The sequence below is a fragment of the Mytilus californianus genome, unplaced genomic scaffold (assembly GCF_021869535.1).
Source record: "Mytilus californianus isolate M0D057914Y unplaced genomic scaffold, xbMytCali1.0.p SCAF_14, whole genome shotgun sequence".
In the NCBI taxonomy this organism is placed as follows: domain Eukaryota; kingdom Metazoa; phylum Mollusca; class Bivalvia; order Mytilida; family Mytilidae; genus Mytilus; species Mytilus californianus.
The window spans coordinates 25,853,053-25,877,384 of NW_026262626.1; the positions used below are offsets into that span (position 1 = coordinate 25,853,053).

The window sequence follows — 24,332 nt, forward strand, 5'->3', positions numbered from 1 at the left end:
TATAATGTTATGTATGATATAAACAAATGTACAGTGGATTCGTTTATTTTAGTGGGTACCAATTTTCGTGAAACTTGTACTTTGTGGATTATGAAATCGTGGTTTTGTCAAAGTCTGAATACAAGCATATAAAAATTTGCAGTTAAATCAAGTAAATTGTTATATAAGTGTATTTACTTACAGTAAAATCTTACTGTTATGTACTTCCACCTTTTGAATTACAATTTGGTTTGATTTGCTTTCCTTAGTATCCTTTTCGTTTAAATTTATTGTTTTAATATTTATTTTTTTACAAAAATTAGTCTGATGACCTCTTATATTTTTAAAAAACATAATGTTCATAGCAATAACATATCACTTTTACACAAAATTCTGAGAACAGACCTAAAAATTTACAGAGGGCATTTTTAAGTGATAAAAATACAATTTTTCGTTTCCTTTAAATAGCATACCTTTATGGATGTGTTTACCACATTTTTAATTGATATTTTTTTTAATTCAGATACAAAAAATGCTGCAAATTACATATACCTTGCCTTCACTGTACTGGGAAGAAAAAATGCAATGCAAGAAAAAGTTGCAAGATGAAGAAAAGGAGTAAATAAGCAGAAAAAGAAAGCAAGTACTATACCCTTTCATAGACTGCACAGGGTATATGATCGATTGTTAAATCCGTATCACTCTTATATTTTTCTGAAGCTAATTCCTTTATACTGGCTAAAAGCATAGATGTGACCAAGGAAGAAGAAAATTGTTGCTCTTTTTTAACAACCTCAATGCTATCGTCTTCATAATCATTTCCATTCAGCGTCCGTGGTGTGGTCATCTTCTGTCCATTGATCTGAATACCATCAAGGGTCCCAAATTGTCGAATCTGAACATTTTCTGTAGACCCAAAAGTTTTCTTCTTAATTTTAGTTGGATGCTTGTGTCTGTGTTTAGTAGCAATCCAACCTTCCTCTTTCGATTCAAAATTAACGCCTTTCCCCATTATGATTTAGAATGACAATAGAAAAAAACTTGCTTGCCAAACACAAAGAAAGATGTCAATTAATATCCCTTTAACAAATGAAACATGTTCCTAATGCACAAAACCTCTACTTGCAACACTTGAATTATTAAACCAGCAATTTTTTTAAATATTAATCGTGTCCATGTATTTGTTCTCAGACCCTTTATATCACTAGTGAAAAGTAAACGATGGTACCGCAGTAATGAAAAGCCACTCAAATGCTATTGTCAAAACAAAGTTAGTGTTTGGATTATTAACTTTCACTATACAATCCTAAACAACGGATGAGATGTTCCAACGCACATAAAGATAGTACGGGATTAAAGACATTGATATTTCGTAAGTCCCCTACAAAGGATGACACTGGAATCTTGATTAATATCAAAATTTTATCACTTAATTATCTTTTTTCGTCAAAGACTCGCACACAATAGATCTCAAATCCTCGATTGTGAATGATCAAAAATTTTTGTAGTATCACAAAACTTAATCAAACAATAAAATTTTATTTAGTTTAGATTCATTGAAATTTCATTCTTTTAATTTCACTTTTTCTCATTTCTTCATATTGTTTGCTCGTAACATTAAATAAATTTTAAATGCAAACTTTTAATTTCCTTTTCATTTAAATTTATTTGTTGTCGGAGATGAAAAAGATATTGTATATACAGTCTTTGATTTCGAAGACATGTTTAAGTGTTTCTATGTGAAAATAAACTTTCGTCACATCTATAAGAAATTAATTATGTCACAATAACGGTCTGTTATTTCCATTAGATCTCATAAAACAATTATCTTGTTATCCGAAATCTGCCTTTTTCGAGGATTGAATTCTAAGTGATTTAAATAAATTTTACATAAATTGAAATTTGATTGGGTGCTAATGGTTCTTGGGATGGGTAAACTGGAAAAAATAATTTATGCAATGCAAGGAAAATTAATTACTGCTTGGTCCAAAAAATGTTGGAGCCTGGTTACCTTTAAGTAGTAGAACCCTTTTTATGATGTTTTAAAAGATTAGTCAAATGAATGAATAGTTAAGAAAACATCACATAAATTTTTCAAGAGAAATTCAGCATTTTAAATATAAATAGATCATTCTTTAAATAAATTATAAGGATTTGCAAATACTTGGTATGCCATTGTTTAAAGAAGCTTGGTTTGTAAAATGTCAATTGGTCTTAAACCAATTTATAACTAAAGTGTTCTGTTAGTATTTAAATACATGTTAAGTGTATGTCGAGTTCTATAATTTTCAAAGGACAGTAGTTTTTATGTTGATTATAACTACAGATTTATTTGGAACAACATTCAATCATTTATCCATATTTCAGACCTTACTACCTAGTTTGTGTATGCTTTTTTCTTTTTTCTTTATATCAAAATCTGAGTATTGAATTTTAAAAACATGTTGCTTTCAATATAAATTCAGCTCTTCCTATATGAGGGTCAAAGATTTACATAACAGAGAATAATGGGCAAAACGTACAGAATAATGGCCATACAAAAATAAACAAGAATGTGTCCATAGTACACAGATGCCCCACTATGTTCAGTGCACCGTGAAATAGGGGTCAAAACTCTAATTTGGCATTAAAATTAAAAGATCATGTCATAGGGAACATGTGTACTAAGTTTCAAGTTGATTGGACTTCAACTTCATCAAAAAACTACCTTGACCAAAAACTCTAACATGAAGCGGGACAGACGGACGAAAGGACGGACGGACGAACAAACGAACGATCAGACGCACAGACCGAAAAAAACATAATGCCCCTCTACTATCATAAAAAAAGAGAAAATGGATAAAAATTATAAAGATAAGAGGAATTGGGTGCTTAACTATAAAGACTCCGGCTACAAAAAGTTGTTCAACAGTTTTGGTGTAAATAAACTGTTGGTAGGTCTCAACACTGAACATTTTTGCTAATGTCAGATTTTCTCTCTATATCACGGTTTTAGACAAGGTATGGCAGACGACAATTGCAATCCATTCAAAACTGTATTCTATTTCCCAATGAAATGCAAAATTTTCATGTCTGCACATGGTCACCATGACGTTACAACAATTCATTTGAAAATAAATAAGAAGCTTGATTTTACACATAATTTCATGAAAATTCAATTGTAAGAATTGAATGCTTCTTTTCTGTAATTCTAATAGAGGTGTGTATGCAAAATAGTGTACATTTTTTAGTATGCAGCACTTCTGTGCCTCATACAAAATGTGCTTTTGTCAATGCTTTTACTGCTTGGTAAAATTACATAAAGAATAATTATAACAGAGTCAAAGTCATAAATAGAACTATAAATTTTGGTTTTCATATTCAAGTGGCCAAAAAAGTTAAAACTCTGAGGAAAAAAACAAACTTTAAGTAATAATTTGTTTTTCATCTCCTTAAAAAAAACACATAATACTACAGCCTTTTCAGCAACTATTTCCATTTTCAGCTCATACATACTGTATACCCAAATCATTTTGTCTTCTTCATTTTTACTTCTTTAATAAAATGCATAATCTATTATCATACCAATTTTTTGTATTATAAAAATACTCAACACAAAAAATTGAATCAAACCACTTTCATTTTCCTCGTTCCAATTCAGTCCAAAAAACATGCAATAAATAAAGATTAATTAACATGTAAAATACATAATTTTAATTCACATCTCCCACCGTGATAACATACACCTGCATTATTAAATATTTGACCGTCTTCTGGTCTTTATTTTCCCTGACCCTTACACAAAACGAACTCATTTACATAAAGAGTGCAAATACAAAACTATTCTAAAACAAATACACCAGTGTGCGCCTAACAACATATCACAAAAGTCTTATTAGAATTTAAATCATTCAATCGCTTTAAAAATATTTTATTGGCAGTATTACTTCCAAGTGATCGGAACATGATAACTGATCATCTTTCTTTTATCCAAAAATGTCAACTTTATCTTTCTTTTATCCCCAAAATGTTGACATTTATCAATTTTAAGCATTCTTTATCTTGTACTCATGAAGCTAATCCTTTTGATAAATTGTGTTCAGTACATGTATTTGTCTTTTTAACAATTAATCAAGTGAATAAAATAAATTGTCAATGTCTTGTCAATTTGAAAACTGCAAAACAGTATAGCAGTCACTTAATTAGGCTAAAAGAAAAGAAATATAAGTTGTGCTGAGTGTTTCTTAATTTTTTATTTTTCTTGCCTCAAATGCCTTCCATAAAGCTTTTATTGGCCAATTTGGTTGTGAAGTTTGATAAAATTGCAGGTCTCCCCATATTCTCAAGGTAAAAAAAAATTGATCAAAAGTATAAAGAACATCTATCTAGCTACTCTATTTGTCTCAAGGCCAAAAAATATATTTATTTTACATCGACTATATATATATATGGAAATGTCTTAACTTGAACTGTGCTCAACTACATGTTAGGGAAAGTAGGTAGACATGAAATAAAACTATATTTTTTTTGGCCAAATGAGAAAATCATAACAAAAACATACTTTTTAGTTTGTTATTATGACTACATCCAAATACACTGTATAGGCTATAAAAGAATTTGATTCAATCACTACTTAATATATGGTTTCTGTTAGCTTTCATTTTGACCAAAAGATCCAAGTTATAGACTGCTAATCTGGTTATAATGTGTGGATAACAGAAGACAGGTCTGTTTAATGTAGTAAAACACACTTAAAGATTTTTAACTAAAATTTTCTTAGAGGTATAAGATTTTGAATTAGCAATGTAAAATCTGTTTTTCAAGGAAAACATTTAATTAAATGCATTTTACTAAATGAATAGCTGCATCAATAATGAATTCATCAAAAAAATTAGAACACCACGTTTGTTACTACAAAAACCAAATACATGTACTGTAAAAAGATGGAAAGAGATTGAACTCAGGATTGCCATTTTCACATTTCGTCACGTGTAATGGAGTGTTCGTTGAAATGTATTACAATGTAAGTTATAAAATAGATATGTAGAATTATAATAAATGAGACAACAATGCTGCAAACTGATTTTTTTTTGTTAGCTAGAAGGGAAATAAGTTCCAAACAAAAATATGTTTAAGTAAGTTGGCGAAAAAAAATTGGAGAGTGTAGAAAAAAAAATTGTTTTGGCAAAGGAGATGGCAAAAAAAGAAATTGACCAAGAGGAAACCCTGGAACTTGAAAAGTCACCTGAAGCAATATTGATTTTAACACATTAAAGTTGTTGAAAAAGTGTTTGATAAAATTCTACTTATACAAACAAGCTGCTAATAACTGAATAACACATGTATGGTTTCTATTGTAACTGATTGATGGTTGTGTTCATTTTGTTTTAATATGTACAATACATATATCTTTTTACCAAAAATTTCATTATGAAATAATATAGAAATAAACAAACGAAAAAATTGTTTTGCTGTATATATGTATTACAACCAAATCATACCTGGTTTTCTGGAAGCCATTTATTCAGGGCATCCGACCACACTAGCTTATCATCCTGTGAATGGCCATCTCCCCATGCCTCCCTTCCAGGGGACTGTGGAACTGTGGGTAGTGTCTGGGATACATAAGGCAGAGCAGTCTTAGGTCGTCCAGTCCTACGTGAGCCTTCTGTAGTATGACCGCTTATAGATGTCCCTACATGAGATGCTGAAGAAGGATGTGCACTACTGTGTCTGTATGCCTTCTGTAATGAAAAAACTAAATGATGTTTTCTAGATGCAAAACAAAGTAAACTTTTGATATCTCCAAACCAAACAACATGTGTTGCTAAAAGAGGGACGAAAGATACCAGAGGAACAGTCAAACTCATAGATCGAAAACAAACTGACAACGCCATGGCCAAAAATAAAAAGACAAACAGACAAATAATAGTACAGATGACACAACATAGAAAACTAAAGACTAAGCAACACGAACCCCACCAAAAACTGGGAAACAGGAACGAAACAGAGTATAAGTTATTGAAACCGACAACCTGTGGATGTAAATTCAAAATTACTTCACGGTCGCAAAGTTGTGTTTACAAGAGATGTATTCAGGGATACTGAAGATTGATATTGGTGATTTTGAAATTAATTTCGTGATTGGAACTATTGTAGACTTTGTCGGGCAGAAGAACTGCTTCTTGGCAATGAAGCGCAATGAAAATTAAGACAATCATTAATGGTTTTCATAATCAATCCCTTTTGATTTAAAGATTATATTTAGTTTATATAAATATAGAAATTACTAATGCCTTTCAACATATTGTAATATTGAAGGCCTCACTGTGACTTTGAGATGAAGAACAGCAATAAAAGTCCTGTTTCTTTGCTTTTTGTGTTTTTGGCTGTGCATGTACTGATTTTGTATCATGGATGGATACCTCATATTCTTTCTTTTCTATGATGTTGGATTCTTAATAGTCATGATGTTGAGTAGCAACTATGATGCAAAATATGACGAGTACTAGACAATAAGACAAAGCTGTTTAAATTGAATAGTCCTGACTTTCAATCTGCTTTGGTTACAAGACCACATGAACAATACGATTTTTTTTTTGGTGATTTTGAGTGTATCACTGTGAAACAGGGTGAATCACTGATGCTTCAGTGATAGCGCTTTGATTTACAACACTGTTGAATACTATATTAGGCTCCACAGTGTACAGAATGATCACTTTGAAAAATTACCATAAAGAAAATTTTTTACTGAATCACTTTTTGTGCACTGTAAAAAGGTATAATTGTACATATATGTGTACATGTATAACAAGAGGCTCTCAAGAGCCTGAATCGCTCACCTGATTTGTTAAAGCTTAATTCATTCATCAATCATGATTTATATTTTTGAGTAATAATGTATATCGGTGATTGCTTAAAAATGCACCTTTTTTGGGGGGACGGGGGGTCATTGTTCTGAACATGTTCATGCAGATAGATCAATACTATTTTTCTCATTTACACTTTCTTCTTATCTACTATAATTTTCAAGAAAATAATCAAAATCTAAAATTTCCTAATAAATAACTACTTCTAACAGTAACCCAACAATAAATTCTCCAAATTCTCCAATTGGCATGAAAATTTCATAATAGATAAATATTTACCTAATCATCACTCTAATTCTCTTTCACGTTTGCTCTAACTGCTTTAGTTTTTGAGATGTAAGCCAAAAACTGCATATGACCCCTATGTTTTATTTTTATCCATGGCGGCCATGTTTGTTGATGGATCAAAACTTCGGATACAATTTTAACCTAGATACCCTAAGGAACATTTATTTAAAGTTTGAATGTATTTGGCCCAGTAGTTTCAGAGAAGAAGATTTTTGAAATAGTTTACGAGAGACGACGAAAATTACCAAATTAGTGGCAGCAACCCAACAATGGTTTGTTTGATTTGTTTGAAAATTTCAGGACTGGTAGATCCTGACCTGTTTACTGTGGATTCATTTATTTTCGTGGGTACCAATTTTCGTGGATTGAGGAAAACTTGCATATTCGTGGATATTTAAATTCGTGGTTTTTGTAAAGTCTGCATATATTCCTTTATGAAATTTGTATTTCGTTGAACATTTAAATTCGTGGTTTCCCTGTACCCACGAAATCCACGAAAATTAGTATCCAACGAATATTAATGAATCCACAGTAACATTTTTACCCCCTGTCAGATTTGCTCTAAATGCTTTACTTTTTGATATATAAGCAAAAAACTGCATTTGACCCCTATGTTCTATTTTTAGTCATGGCGGCCATGTTTGTTGATAGATCAAAATTTCAGATACAATTTATAAACTAGATACCCTAAGGAACATTCATTTAAAGTTTGAAGGTATTTGGCCCAGTAGTTTCAGAGGAAAAGATTTTTGAAATAGTTTACGACGACAGACGACGGACGTCGACGGACGCAAAGTGATGGCATTAGCTCACATTGGGCCCTTCTGGCCCGGTGAGCTAAAAATGAGGAGATGTTGTATGATTGCAAATGAGATAACTATACACCCGAGTTCAAATGAAGTGGACGTAAGCAATTATAGGCAACCGTACAGCCTTCAACAATGAGAAAAACCCATATCGCATAGTTGGCTAATATAGGCCTCGACATGAAATGAAAAATGTGAAACAATTCAAACGAGAAAACTAAGGGCCTAATTTATAGACAAAATTTACGAAAAACTAATATGACAGACATGAACCAACAACAACCACATATATATATACATGCGGTCTAATGGGAAATTCATTTGGACAAACTCTTACCTTTGTTTCAAACTGAGGAAAATCTGGATCGGCACAAAATTCAATATGTCCAGGATTTATTATATAAAAATATTGAAAGCTTGAGGAAGAATTACTCCTAATCATGTCTTATTTCTCAATATTTTTTATAAACTTTTAAAAGTCAAAACATTTTAAACAAAGGACAGTTTAAAAAAATTTTACAATAAGAAACATAATTGTGGAATAATTACCTCCCTTTTCAGCTCATTGTTACTTCAAAAACTTAATTGTCCAATTAAAATAACATATTAAGAACTTCCATTTGTGAAAAATTTAAATTCATGTTATGTCACATTGTGGACTTCTTCTCTTTCTCTACAAAAACTACAACCTTCATTTATTTCTATTTAATATACACAATAACTTATTCTGAAAACAATAAAAATCAATTAAAGGCTATCTTGAGACAATTAACAAAGAGTGGACGATTTCAAATGAACATGAAATTAAAATGTGGCATTTTCGAAAAAAAATTATATAATGCAACAAAACTATTGAGGCAAATTGGGACATTGTGTTACAAAGGGACAAATTCTTGTCTTTCTGATCATTTTTGCTGGATCAAGTTTTTCTCTCTCCAGTATAGTTTCCAAGATGATAGACAAAAATGACAAACTAGAGGCTCTCAAGAGCCTGTGTCGCTCACCTGACTCTACTTTGGTTTTAGAAATCATGTAAAGATAGATAAAAATCATAACAGATACCCAAATAATGATTGAGGCCAAATTTTGATTAATATTGGTCCCGTTATTTAATAAAATATCCTGGTGGCCATCTTGAACAGTAAATCGGCAACAAAGTAGCACCATTTGGTCAGCACTTCATAAGGAACTTTCATGCCATGTTTGGTTTCATTCCATTCAGTGGTACTCTAAAAGAAGACATTTGTATGTATTTCCCATAGGGTCCTATGTTAAACTAAGCCCCCCCCCTAGCGGCCATCTTGGATGATGGATCGACTGCAAAGTAACAACACTTGGTCAGCAACTCATAAGGAACATTCATGCCATGTTTGGTTCAATTCCATTCAGTGGTTCTCTAAAAGAAGACAATTGTATGTATTTCCCATAGGGTCCTATGTTAAACTAAGTCCCACGCTGTCGGCCATCTTGGATGATGGATCGGCTGCAAAGTAACAACACTTGGTCAACATCTCATAAGGAACATTCATGCCATGTTTGGTTCCATTCCATTTATTGGTTCTCTAAAAGAAGACATTTTTATGTATTTCCCAAAGGGTCCTATGTAAAACTAAGTCCCCTGCTGGCGGCCATCTTGGATGATGGATCGGCTGCAAAGTAACAACCCTTGGTCAGCATCTCATAAGGAAGATTCATGCCATGTTTGGTTTCATTCCATTCAGTGGTTCTCTAAAAGAAGACATTTGTATGTATTTCCCATAGGTCCTTTGTTAAACTAAGTCCCCTGCTGTCGGCCATCTTGGATGATGGACTGACTGCAAAGTAACAACACTTGGTCAGCACCTCATAAGGAACATTCATGCCATGTTTGGTTTCATTCCATTCAGTGGTTCTCTAAAAGAAGACATTTGTATGTATTTCCCATAGGGTCCTATGTTAAACTAAGTCCCCCGCTGGCGGCCATCTTGGATGATGGATCGGCTACAAAGTAACAACACTTGGTCAGAACCTCATAAGGAACATTCATGCCATGTTTGGTTTCATTCCATTCAGTGGTTCTCTAAAAGAAGACATTTGTATGTATTTCCCGTAGGGTCCTATGTTAAACTAAGACCCCCGCTGGCAGCCATCTTGGATGATGGACCGACTGCAAAATAACAACACTTGGTCAACATCTCATAAGGAACATTCATGCCATGTTTGGTTCCATTCCATATAGTGGTTCTCTAAAAGAAGACATTTTTATGTATTTCCCATAGGGTCCTATGTTAAACTAAGTCCCCCGCTGGCGGCCATCTTGGATGATGGATCGGCTACAAAGTAACAACACTTGGTCAGCACCTCATAAGCTTTCCCTTTGTGATATGGAACCTTGTAGTACAATTTCATAAAGATCCATACACTAACACAAAAGTTATTGTCCTGAAACTAGAAAAATGCTTGTTTTTTTGCCCCTTTTTGGCCCCTAATTCCTAAAATTTTGAGGCAATTACCCCCAAAATCAATTCCAGCCTTTTCTTTGTGGTATGGTACCTTGCAGTACAATTTCAGAGAGATCCATACACTTGAACACAAGTTATTGTCTGGAAACTAGAAAATGCTTATTTTTGGCCCCTTTTTTGGCCCCTTATTCCTAAACGTTTTGGGCAATTACCCCCAAACTCAATTCCAGCTTTCCCTTTGTGATATGGAACCTTGTAGTACAATTTCAAAAAGATCCATACACTTACACACAAGTTATTGTCCTGAAACTAGAAAAATGCTTGTTTTTTGGCCCCTTTTTTGGCCCCTAATTCCTAAAATTTGGAGGCAATTACCCCCAAAATCAATCCCAGCATTCCCTTTGTGATATGGAACCTTGTGGTACAATGTCAGAGAGATCCATACACTAACACACAAGTTATGTCTGGAAGTTACAAAAATGCTTATTTTTGGCCCCTAATTCCTTAACTGTTGGTACCATAACCCCCAAAATCAATCCCAACCTTCCTTTTGTGGTATTGAACCTTATGGTAAAATTTCATAGAGATCCATTCACTTAAACTAAAGTTAGAGTGCGAAAACCAATGTGTCTTCGGACGACGACGACGCCAACGTCGTACCAATATATGATAAAAATGCAAATATGGATAAACATCATCAATTAAAGGTTCAATGGGAACTTATTTTTGCCATCGATCTGTTTCCCCATTTGATCATTCCTATAAACTTCTTATAGATTTTTAATAGCTCAAATTTATTTTTGGAAAAATGACCAGTAAGCTAAATAAATGTCTCTTGTTGCAACTTTATTTATCGATCATCCATTGCCAACTTGAGAATGAATGAGAAATATTTTCATACAGGACCTTACAATGTACAATACATGTATTACAATTTTTCTAACAACTTTTTGATAACTTTGGCCAAATACATCTAGTTTCATATGCATTGATGAGATTATGAAAAGTTAACAAAAGATGGTCCATGGATGCTAAACGAATCCATTAGCTCACAATGGCCTCCTTACTGACATATAAAAATAACAATCAACATATTTCTTCAAGGACAAGGATATATATTAACTTTTTCATGTAAGTACATGTAAACAGGGATATACTACAAAATACTTTGTCAATTGTAACTAATCTTATTCAATCAAACCTGATAATAGGTAACAAGTACATTTCAATTTACAATTTTTTTTTAACTTTTAAAATTTCTTTATGTAAGACATGCATTATTGTATTTTTTAAATGTCGCATATTCACTTGATTTTAATTTTTTTACAATCAGGAAGACCACTAGATCGTACTATCAATTTGATCCATCTTTAATGCACTAAATGTATTTCATTAAAGTAAAGAAGAAATCAGAAACATATTTTTTAATTAAAAAAACTGAAAACCGATATTATCTTTCTCGCCATTTGACATGTTTTACCCCCACACCATATATAAACCCAACTAAAAGTTAAAGTGACACTTCATTATATAAATTCAATTTAAAAAAAAAAAAGAACCAAAAATGAAAGCACTACAAGATCATTCAAAACCGAACACGAACTCTAAATAAAAGACTGAAAATATTCAAACCAAATACGCCAATTAAACATTATGATTTACGGTAGGTGTATTTGTTTTGATAATTACACATATAATTCGTTGCTTTTTCATTATAATCACATCAATTTAAAGGTTTAAATATTTACACGGCACTTCAAGGTTTTTATTTAAACATTACACAATTATCCAAAGGTAAAAGTATTAAATCTGACCATTGTTCAATCTTAAAGCACCAAAGAATGGTGTAAGAACTTCTTAAGCCCACTTTATGTACATACATGTAAATCATGAACAACTTGCAATTAAATATATGAATACTGTCCAGTTGAATTTAAAGTCAAATATAAATACATGTCTAATCTAGGAACCTTTGCACATGTATACATGGTATAGAATTAAAACGTAAAGTTCTTGACAACTGTTTTCAAATTTTTAGCCATGTGATTTTTCCATCATTTAAAATGCTACTCCAAATTAAAACCATGAATACATGTTGAACACATTTTATCTTATTAAAGAAATTAATAGACCCAGGTTGATAAAATCCATTAAAGATAAAAGAATCATTAAAATTATAATTAAATTTATAATTCTAAATTATTTAACTCAACTTTTTAACAGATAACTAGCAAAAGAGAAAGTGTAAAACATATATATATCAAATATATCTACAATGATTTGTTTCCTTTCTCAAGTACCTCCATTTTTTATATTTCCTTAATCTTTGTAAACATCTGACGAGAATTTTTTTCAATATTATATATACTATCGATGCAAATGAATTGGATATAAAAGGCATCTCACCCTCCCTAAACATACCAGGTTGACAATACAAGTTAAAGTATTGAAATGAGGGAGGTGGGGGATGTAGCTCAAAACCTCTTCTGTCTCAAATCTCAGATGAGACAAATAGTTTTGTCAGGTCGGTCCCTTTGACTTCAGCTCATTAAGGAATGACTCTGTATTTTAAATACAATGTATATAAATGAGAAGTCTGAGAAGCAAAATCCAAATACTCTAATGGAACTGTCTGATTTTTAATAATTAAATATAATTTTGCAAGTCACATTTGTAAACACTCAAAAGTTTTATTAATAAAGACTACTGTAAAAACCCTGTACATGCAAGTTGAATGGATGATATGGCATTTAAGATAAAATCATGTTTGTTCTTTCCAAACAACTCCAGAGAATTTTGATATCTGTTGTCATAGGTCAACAATTCGATAAATCTTATTGGTTTAAAATTTATATATCGAGGATATTTTGGATGCACATTGATGGGTATGCAACCTAACAACACAAACAAATAAAATAAAAAATCTTATGTTTAATCAGTTCTGACCATGTTTATCTACACGCTAAAAAGTCAATGCTAGCTTGTAAGATTTTCACATATCAGCTACATGTACATGTAGTATACTATTATTGCTGAAAAAAAATATTAAAAAACAAGATTGTGTCCATAGTACATGGATCTGTCACCGGGGAAACTGGGTGACCTATAAGGTTGTGTAACAAGAGCCTGACTGAATGGCCTCTTGTTACTGAAACTGTGTGATGCACCTGATCACACAACGAACGATTGCTGTGAATAGCAATGAGAACTTTAGCACTGAAACTCTGGTGAAAACTAACTCTTGAGACTCTGGAACTAGCGATGAATAAACCAATAATTCAGCATGGAATACTAATACTTTTATTACAGATGGACTGTGTTCAGTGAAAAGTCCTGAGTCCAAATCTTGCTTATAAAAATTATAAACAAGTATTTATACACAATTGAATTGACAAGTATAGACATAACAAATAACAATTAATTTGAGTAATATTGTTCACTGACAAGGATTAAACTATTTTTAGAACTTGAAGAATAAACTTAATTTACTAATCTGATTATGATATTTAAAAATATATAATAATGAAAAAGGTATAATGTCACTAATTAGCTAATAGAATAAAACATGTCACTCAATGTCCAAACTGAGAATTAAATTGCATATCAAAGCATGTTGATTTTAAGTCCTGGATATTAAATGTAAATAGAAACGAAAACATAAATTAAAAAGAAATTATGAAACACAGAGAATTAAAGTCCAAAATATCAAAATTGAGAATTTTATATTAAAGTCCAAAATAATAAACGAAGCTGCATTTTCCTCTGTCACATATGCCTCTCCTCCCAATTAAGTCCGTCCTCGGACTTAGCACTATCTAAATCGGCCTCCTCTGCGGTTGTTATAGTGTCTGTTGTTATAGTTGGGTCGCTGTTGGTTTTGGCTGGAAGACAACATGTAGTTTTCATGACGAAGGCTTTGAAGTTCTTCTGTCAGCTGTTTGATAGAATGTTCATGAAATTGCAGTTTTGAATGAAGGTCTGATTTTTCATTTTTCAATGTTTGTATTTCATCCGTAAATTCGGTGGAACGTAAATAGTAAAGATCCTGGACCATTTTCACAGTCTTGTCTTTTTCAATAACCTGGTCTTGCAATTCCTGAATTTGATGTACATATTCTTGTACGTTTATAGGCGAAGCAATTTGTTCTTTGTGTTGCCGAATGTTTTCAAGTTCTTGTTTTAACTGGTCTCTCTCGGATTTAACACTCTCTGTATTGTTCAATTGAAATTTTAAGTCCTGGATGCACTTTTGTTGTTCTGAATTTTTACGTTTTTCCTCTGAAAATTTCAGCTTAACACCATTTAGTTCTGTTTTAAGCACATTTGCAATATCCAAATATTGAACGAAAGCTGAATTTCTCATACCACAGAACGGTAAGGCTCGGATAATATTTTTGCGCTCAATGTAGCTGGTCATTCTAGCTGTATCACGCTCCTTTTGCTTTCGAGATTTTACATGAACTGGTGTACTTTGTCTGTTCTTTGCTGCTTTTGAAAAACACTTACTCGAATAATGTCCGAACTTTCCACACAAATAGCATCTCTGATTGATTGAATTGCATAAATAGAATTTGTGAAATTTACCGCATCTTCCACATGCTGGACTGTAACCTGACTGGACATTCCATGGTCTCCATTGTGGTCGTAAGCTGTACTCCATCGCTGAATATTGTCTACGCTACTTGTCTGGGGAACTCGCTTGGCTGCTTGAGGTCTCTGGATCGTGTGCTGAGCATAGAAGTCAGCACGCCGTCGTCGTCCACCAATCTGTCACCGGGGAAACTGGGTGACTTGTAAGGTTGTGTACAAGAGCCTGACTGAATGGCCTCTTGTTACTGAAACTGTGTGATGCACCTGATCACACAACGAACGATTGCTGTGAATAGCAATGAGAACTTTAGCACTGAAACTCTGGTGAAAACTAACTCTTGAGACTCTGGAACTAGCGATGAATAAACCAATAATTCAGCATGGAATACTAATACTTTTATTACAGATGGACTGTGTTCAGTGAAAAGTCCTGAGTCCAAATCTTGCTTATAAAAATTATAAACAAGTATTTATACACAATTGAATTGACAAGTATAGACATAACAAATAACAATTAATTTGAGTAATATTGTTCACTGACAAGGATTAAACTATTTTTAGAACTTGAAGAATAAACTTAATTTACTAATCTGATTATGATATTTAAAAATATATAATAATGAAAAAGGTATAATGTCACTAATTAGCTAATAGAATAAAACATGTCACTCAATGTCCAAACTGAGAATTAAATTGCATATCAAAGCATGTTGATTTTAAGTCCTGGATATTAAATGTAAATAGAAACGAAAACATAAATTAAAAAGAAATTATGAAACACAGAGAATTAAAGTCCAAAATATCAAAATTGAGAATTTTATATTAAAGTCCAAAATAATAAACGAAGCTGCATTTTCCTCTGTCACAGATGCCCCACTCGCACTATTATTTTCTATGTTCAGTGGTCAGTGGACCGTGAAATTGGGGTCAAAACTATAATTTGGCATTAAAATTAAAAAGATCATATCATAGGGAACATGTGTACTAAGTTTCAAGTTGATTGGACTTCAACTTCATCAAAAACTACCTTGAACAAAAACTTTACCTGAAGCGGGACAGACGGACAGACAAACAAACGGACGCACAGACCGAAAAACATAATGCCCCTCTACTATCGTAGGTAGGGCATAAAAACATATTCTGGTCTTTTTGCAATAATTTCTACATGTATCATGAAAACTGGTTTATAAATACATTGTAAGTGTATATTGATTGTAATCTACTTTTTAAGTTGTTGGGTATCTGTCTTCTTAACCTATACATGTACTATTCATTTAAAATAACATTGTAATAATTAATAAAATAACAATTACAATATTAAAGAGAAAACAAACATTGTTCTTGAATAAAAAATGTAAAGATCCATCTTTAGTTCCATTACAGTACAGTATTCCACAATCAATATTCCACAATCAACAATCGATTATTGTGTGATCATAAACAATACAATCGACTGACAATAATTTGACATCAATTGTCAACTCTAATTAAAATCATAGATACTCTAAGTCTAGTTTAACATTAATTGAACAACAAATTTCAGCTCAATCAAAAATGTGACTCAATAAAACATTACAAGCTGTCTATAGATTGTAACCATTGATATGATTGATCACAATTGATAACCAGCTGTCAACTAAATCAATTCATTAAAAATTGCAAACTCTTGATAGTTACAAAAGATACAATGTACGATTGATCATGATTGATCAACAAATACTAACTCAATCAACTCATTAAAAAGTGAAAATCCTCTACTGTTAGTATAGATATGACTGATTATGACTCAGGTTAACAAATATCAACTCAATCAAATCAATAAAAAGTGCATACCCTTGACTGTTACGATAGATACGATTGATCACTATTGATTACCAAATATCACCTCAATCAACTCAATAAACAAATTGCAAACACTAGATCGTTATGACAGATATGATTGCCGATGATTGATTACCAAATCTCAACTCAATAAAAATTGCATGTACATTAGGTCGTTTCCATACATGTAGATACAATTGATCATGTGTGTCTATCGTTGAATTGAACTCTTAGACCGTAATGATTGATCCATATAATCACTGAATCAGGGGTCTTGAAAATGAGAAGAAACCATTGATTGATTGATCAACACTTGAATGATCGTTATTACCAAATACATCAAATACGCTTGATACAATAGTGACCATTGAAAACTAGCTGTTGATAATGATTAAATTCATCAACTCTCAAAACAATCGTAACGATTGAATACGATTGATATGATTGTAATACAATTGATACAATTGTAACCCTTGAAAATCAGGTGAGACAGTTGATTGAATTGATCAACTCTTAAATGATAGTAATGATTGAATACAATCAATACGATTGTTACCATTGAAAACGAGAAGAGGCAGTTGATTTAATTGATCAACTTTTAACAATTTTACTATCGAATATGATAGATACATTCATCGAACATAAAAATGATGAGACAATTGATTGAATTGGTCAACTCTCAAACGATAGTAATTAAATCAACTCTAAGAATAGACCTTATCATCATTTGGGAATCTGCATCACTTGACCCTAGGGCTAGGATCTGCAGCGACACTTAAACTATCCACTTGACCCTAGGATCTGCAGCGACACTTAAACTATCGACATCATACAACAATCACTAAATTACCTTTGTGACTTCAGAAATTTTCTATTGTAACATCAAAATTTTACAGGAATCTTTGTGATGTCCAGTAATGGCGGACAAATAGAGATAAGGTGTATACAGGGTTCATTGAATAGATACACTACAGGATCTTCCAATTATGAATTTTCCAGGGAAAAAAATAAATATATTCACGTCACAATGCCCAATGACATGTTTTTCCCATTGACCCAAGGTTAAACCAGGAACATATATGTAGGACTCAAATCTATGGCGGGTTCCAAATCTATGGCGGATTCCTAATCTATGGTAAATATGACGTAATGCCGTCTCAAATCTATGGCAGTTTTTGTTTTCTCCAAATCTATGGCAGATTTTGAAATTGCCTATTTTTCCGGGAAAAAGAGTTACATATAACGTCACAATCAAATAACGCCATATGACGTCGTCGCCGCCGCCGAATTTGAAGATGGTGGAACCCATGAACACCATTCCAGATGAAGGTTTTGTATTAGCAAAGGAAAAGAAGAAACCAGTTTCAAAGGACCCTAATCCAGAAGCGTTTTGGAGGGACTATGCAAAGGTAGTGTCCATTTGCAAATTAAAAGCAGAAAATCCAAAATGGGGATCCGCAAAAATAATCAAGTTTTGCAATGAACAGTTGAACGATAGAATGGTTAGAAAATATTTGGAAAATTATTTTTATGATTTGACTTCGAATCATTTGTATAAAAAAAGTGTTGACCTAGCTACTCCTCATAGGAAATGTCTTTCAAAGGAGGATTTAATTAATCTAGTAAAAAAGAATCATGCATTAGATCACAGAAAATCTCACAGCATTTATGAATCTATTCGAAGATTTGTTTTCCCAGTCGTAAGGGAAAACGTGAAGCTTTTATTTGATCTTTACGTGGACTGTGAACAATGTAAAAGTGCTATATCTCTACCAAAAACAGAAAGAACAAGACGCCCAATACCAGCAACTTATCCAAATTCAAGATGGCAAATTGACCTAAAAAAGATGCCACCTCATAAAGGATATCAGTACATATGTAATATCGTTGATTGTTTTTCAAGATTTGCATTTGGCCAAGCATGTAAAACTAAAAGTGCTACTGAAATAAGCAAAGTTGTACTCAGTTACATTTATCTATATGGAGCTCCACGTATTCTACAGTCTGACAATGGAAAAGAATTCCGGAACTCGCATCTTAAAGAAGTTGTAATACAATTTGACACAGTCCAAATGCATGGTAGACCATACCACCCACAAAGTCAGGGCAGAGTGGAACGTTTTAATCGCACACTGACTGAGTATTTTAGAATTAAAATGTCAGAACGTTCAGACTGGTCCGATCAACTTCCTGAATTTTATTACGCATATAACAACAGGCTAAACAAGGCCACACGTCCAAAGACTCCATATCAGCTATTTTTTAGTCGACCAAATTTTGCTGTGCCGCTTGATGATCAGGTATTTACTTTACTTCGTTAATTTTATTTAAATTATTATTTCGGAAATTAAAAATTGAGTCTTTGTGTTATAAAAAAATCTTAGTAATTAGGTCATTTATAGTAGTATTCTTACTTTATGTTACAGCTATTCTGTGTCAATAAGTCGTCTAGGACCGTAGGATGTGTCAATAAGCTGGCTACGGCAGTATGCTGTGTCAATTAGCCGTCTAGATCCGTAGGCTATGTCAATGTGCCGTCTAGGGCCGTAGGCTGTCAATGTGCCGTTTAGGGCTGTTGGCTGTGTCAATGTGCATTCAAGTACCATAGAATGTGTCATGTGCACTATAGCGCTTCAGTTTGCAAATGTACTATTTTTAGCCGTAGGCTGTGTCAATGTTAAGTCTCTTACCGTGACAATGTGCCGTCTAGTGACTTAAGTTGTAAGAATATGCAGTCTAGTCTGTGTAAATAAGCTATCCTGAGACGTGTCTTAAGAAAAATTTGATTAGGGTTATTATTCATATCAGTATTTGTTTTTTAACTTGCGGTTGAGATAGATTTTTACATTATAGATTTATTTAAAAATTATAACTTGCCGAATGTCAGGAAATAAAGACAAACCAACAAAACAACGGTTTTTTTCACACCAAAGAAATTGAAAATTATTTTTTATTATAAAAAGAGCATCTTCTTTTCAACATACCTTTGTATTTATAGGTACCTTATGCTTCTCTTACTAAAGAAGAACGAGACTTTTTAGAGCACGCCGAATTAGATGTTGATGAAAATGAGTCAGAGGAAGAACTCCCAGAAGTATCTGTTGATGTGCTACACTCATCCTTAACTGAGGCTTCAGGTGGAAACCAATTCGCCAGTACAAATCATAATGAAGAGGAACTCACTTTACATGGTAAGATTTAAACACATATGCATGAACTTTTTACTTAAAGCTATCGTCCTGAACATGCATGAAATATTTGCCACTGGACGTTAAGCAACCAACAAACAATCAATCATTATTTAAAACTAATAAAAGTACACAAATTTAAATTATAAATTTAATTCTAAAAATGAATACAATTACTTGTTTTACATGTGATAAAAATAAATGCAAATTTAACATATGCTTAGCTATATTTAACTGTAAATTAATTGATTAGTTTTTGTTTTTATTTTGCAGACCATGGCGTAAATGAAGAACATGGCAATTTACCTCCAGATTGTACCCAGGAAAATGATTTTGTAGTGCCCGAACCATCATTTTCACAAACTGTTATTTTGCAAGTAAGTATGTTAAGCCTTGTGCATTACTTTGTTTATAATTTTCAACACACGCCAAAAAAAAGAAGAAGAAAGAAAACCAACACATTAGATCTTAAGAGTACGTACTTGTTCCTAACCAATACATAAATATCTTTTTTTTTAAATAGAAAAACCTATTGTTGTATGAGTTTCCGTATAACCTACAGATTAGACGAATATTTTTACATGTGTATTAATGTATTATTTGTTCAGTGAAATATTAAGTGATAAATTGTGCACAAAATAACACGAAATATTCTGTTTATTTTTTTGTAGGAAAATGTTAGTCCATACTACAAACAAATGTATCAGAGAAAGTTTTATAATGAGCAAAATAAAGAAAATGTACCAGTTCATCCACAGGTATGTGATTTTGTTGGGATTTGTCTTTAAATGTCCTATATTTTAAACTTTGTGCCTTAGTAGTTTGTTGCTCGTTATGTAAGCATAATATGTAATAATTTTGTTTACATACTGTTGTATAGAATAGGTTTGTAACTGTATGATGTACTTTTTAAAATATTGTCCTATATAACATAAAATTTGATGCATTTGATAGAAATCTTTAAAAGTGTTGTGACTGCACGTATACATGTACATGTATAAGACTTTTAATAATGCTGAACCATTCAAATGCAAAATGTAAAAGTTGAATTTTAGTTTGCTTTGTACGGTTATTACTAGTATATCAACTTTATTTTAAAACTGCTACACTTTGCATATATTTTTTTAACCTAAAAATAAGTAAACCGTGTTGGCTTTCCCGTTTGATGGTTTTACACTAGTCATTTTTGGGGCCCTTTATAGCTTGCTGTTCGGTGTGAAAAACCGTACTGTAACCTATAATAGTTTAATTTTACAAATTGTGACTTGGATGGAGAGTTGCCTCATTGGCACTCATACCACATCTTCGTATATCTATCTAGATGATTTAGATTTGATTTCACTCAGCCAACATATACTTTTTGTTTATACTTATAGACTATTTTTTTTTGTAGAATGTAAATCAAAAACAGTTACCGGTATTTAACACTGGACTCACCGATTTTTATAAACAAATTCACCGGGAAACAATTTCAGCTTTTCCACTAGAGCAGTTTTCCGATGGTTTGAGGGAAGACATTACCTACTATCCGGAAGAGGGACAAAATGTGATGTACAGACCGAATCCTGCGATGAACAAAGGCACCGCAGTTTTCAGTACAGGATATTTCAGGAAAGGGGTCATAGACTCAATTTCAGCGTCTACTGCTGGAAAAGTGTATAAAGTGACAGATCAAATTACAGGATACAAATTTGATTTAAATCGTCATCAAATTAAAAAGATGTGATCAGGAGAAAATAAATAGCATGTGAAGAGTCAAAGTGTTTATTTTTTTTACAAACAGAAACTGCTTTCTTGTTGTTTAATGACTTACTATTTGGTTAATGTGTCGGTTAAACATGACCATGCACAGAGTAGAAAATGCTTATGTTTACGGGACACATCATTTCAAGATCATGAAGTCTTTATTAAGCTTTTTAAATTGATCATTTATAAATTTGGTTACTGTCATGATGTGGTTTATAATTTATACAATATACAAAAGAAGTTGTGGTATGACATGTACGATTGCTATGAGACAAATCACCACAAGAGACCAAACACAGAAATTAACAACTATAGGTCACCGTTCCGCCTTCAACAAAGAGCAATGCCCATACTGCATAGTCAGCTATAACATGTTTATTTCACTAGTGTTTATACACACTCTTACGTTGTCATTTATCTCCATTTGTTTTAGACAAGTCATTGGTCGTATATACTGCATTGTTTTCCATTTGCACGACATTTGCCATAGATTTTAAATCAACAAAAATCCGCCATAGATTTGGAAATTACAAAATTTGCCATAGATTTGGGTTGTAAAAAATCTGCCATAGATTTGGGATGGCATGACGTCATAATTAGAAAATTTAAAAAACTTGCCATAGATTAGGAGTGTAAATTTTTTGCCATAGATTTGGGATGGCATGACGTCATATTTACCATAGATTAGGAATCCGCCATAGATTTGGAACCCACCATAGATTTGAGTCCTACATATATATACTGTTCCCAGGTTAAACAGGGCAATTCATTCATAAACCTGAAAGTGGGAAGTCGTCGAACCTAAAAACCTGGATCCGCCCACGATGTACTTGCCTTGTTTGCACTGTGTATCCTTGAGTCATAAAGAGAACGAAGATATTCATAGTAAGTAACGGTCAATCCTGTTGGAAGACTATAATTAGTAACTTCACTGTACCCTGAAGGGCTCTGAACATTTGCCCGTGTCCCAGGAGCGGACCGGCATTGATATCGAAAAGGTGTGTAACTTTTCTCCTCTTCGGATAAATCATATGTTATTTCACAAAGTGTGGGTGCTGAAATGAACGCCATATACCTATAAAACCTTATCACTCATCTAAAATAACACAGAATCATCTTCTAACGTCGTTTTCCCAAGGTTACATGTGAAAACGTGCTCCTCTTCCGGTTGGATTTCCAATTTTTCGTCGCGTGCTGTGACGTTTCCGCGGGGAAATGGTATTGAGTAAAAGAATGATGTAAACACTGTTTCCTTTTTAACGAAATCTCAATTTTCAATCGTTTGAGTTGTAAATATTTATGTTACTAATAATCTTTCCAAACAACTTAATAAAAATGAAAAAAGTTTTAAATGTGATAAAAGAAATTAAATAAGCCAAAGTAATCGATCCGTTAATGGGCCTTGAAATCCGCAATCAATAGTGATTAAATTTTCACTAAGTTTTTTGCAATTATTATGCACACTTTAATAAGTGGTACTTATGTCTTTTAATTAATCGTGAAATTTAAATTTTGAGATTGTACGAACGTTCTCTTAAAGACTAAAACATCTTCGTTTAGCAATTGAGTGATAATAGACTGAAATTATTTGTAGTCACTTTTAAATAATGGATGGCCAAATTCTCAGTATTATTTAGTAAATGGATTTTAAGAAAAATAGATTTCACATTTGGGTCCTGGAAAACTTTAAATTGATATCTATTAAATATTATAAGGTACAAATGGTGTTTCTTCATTTATCGTGTACCAGCGTGCTACTTCCATGAAGGACATGAACTTGAAATATCATGACCTTGCTCAGAGCAGAGACATATATTGTCTCTGTTTAGAGTGGTCATTTTTTAATATCAAAAGTAACTGAACCACTAGCCACAATGAAACAACTGGTGTAAGATATATAACACGCAACTGAACTGACAAGAAAGACATTTTTGTTTTTTTTTTTTTGTTTGTTTGTTTGATTGTTTGTTTGTTTGTGGGTTTTTTTCTGTTTCGATGCGCATGTATAACAAAAGCGCAAAAACAAACAGAGAGTAATAAACAATCAAATAGATAAAAGGAAAGGTTAATAACAAAACACAACAATGAATGGAAAATGTACTTATTTTGGCCATGCATACGTGGAATAAATCGTTTTACCGTGGAAATCCAAACGGACGGGAATGTGGGAAATTCAAAATTAGGAAATGATGGAGACAAGATTTTTTTTTAATAATTTGTATGAATAAAAAGAGATCAAGTCTGTATGATTTGAAGCAAACATCGGGTAAAAATCTAAGCCCAAGACTTTATTATGAACTCATATTCAGCCAAGAGTTGTTTAAAAGGCATCTAAATTGATTTTAATCATTTGACTCAGTCTATATAATACATTATTCGAAATCAAGCAGGACTAAAAGATTAAGTTACTTAAAAACTGGTCCACACGTTACTGAGTCTGTTCCACGTCAAGGTCGCAACTTTTTTGTGGCTTGCTCTATATCACATCTATTTCTTATCTTTTTTTTCAAATGTAGAATTGTTATTGAAGGCTTATATGTGGCAGTGTCTAACAGTCTAAACTTAGAACTATTTAAAGCTAAACATATTTTGACACTATCTGTCATTGTAGATGTTGACCTCTAG

At 32.5% G+C, this 24,332-nt stretch overlaps 2 protein-coding genes across 13 annotated transcripts in view; one reads left to right on the forward strand and one right to left on the reverse strand.

The window, feature by feature from the left end:
- The window catches only part of LOC127724579 (trichohyalin-like), an 81,705-nt gene extending 58,662 nt beyond the window's left edge, over nt 1–23,043 (reverse strand). For 7 of the 12 annotated variants that reach the window (XM_052231582.1, XM_052231587.1, XM_052231585.1 and 4 more), the window contains exons 1-2: nt 22,542–23,037; nt 5,460–5,702 (exon numbers count right to left, since the gene is read on the reverse strand). In XM_052231582.1, the coding sequence (XP_052087542.1) occupies nt 5,460–5,702; nt 22,542–22,778 (480 nt within the window). In that variant the 5' untranslated portion in view covers nt 22,779–23,037. Of the gene's footprint in view, nt 1–772; nt 1,326–5,459; nt 5,703–22,541 lie in introns of those variants that run through there. The other 5 variants (XM_052231591.1, XM_052231590.1, XM_052231583.1 and 2 more) reach the window with 4 other exon arrangements.
- On the forward strand, nt 17,855–21,721 carry LOC127724586 (uncharacterized). Its single transcript, XM_052231603.1, has 5 exons — nt 17,855–19,073; nt 19,772–19,964; nt 20,235–20,338; nt 20,633–20,719; nt 21,355–21,721. Exons 1-5 carry the CDS (start codon nt 18,039–18,041, stop codon nt 21,685–21,687), a joined length of 1,752 nt encoding a protein of 583 aa, XP_052087563.1. The 5' UTR covers nt 17,855–18,038; the 3' UTR covers nt 21,688–21,721.
- Nucleotides 23,044–24,332: the final 1,289 nt, after the last annotated feature.

Excerpts from the sequence above, each read along its gene's own strand:
- LOC127724586 (XM_052231603.1), top strand. The coding sequence starts at position 18,039 with ATGACGTCGTCGCCGCCGCCGAATTTGAAGATGGTGGAACCCATGAAC. Across the intron at positions 19,074-19,771 it reads CTGTGCCGCTTGATGATCAG|GTACCTTATGCTTCTCTTAC; the intron begins GTATTTACTTTA and ends TTGTATTTATAG. Across the intron at positions 20,339-20,632 it reads CACAAACTGTTATTTTGCAA|GAAAATGTTAGTCCATACTA; the intron begins GTAAGTATGTTA and ends ATTTTTTTGTAG.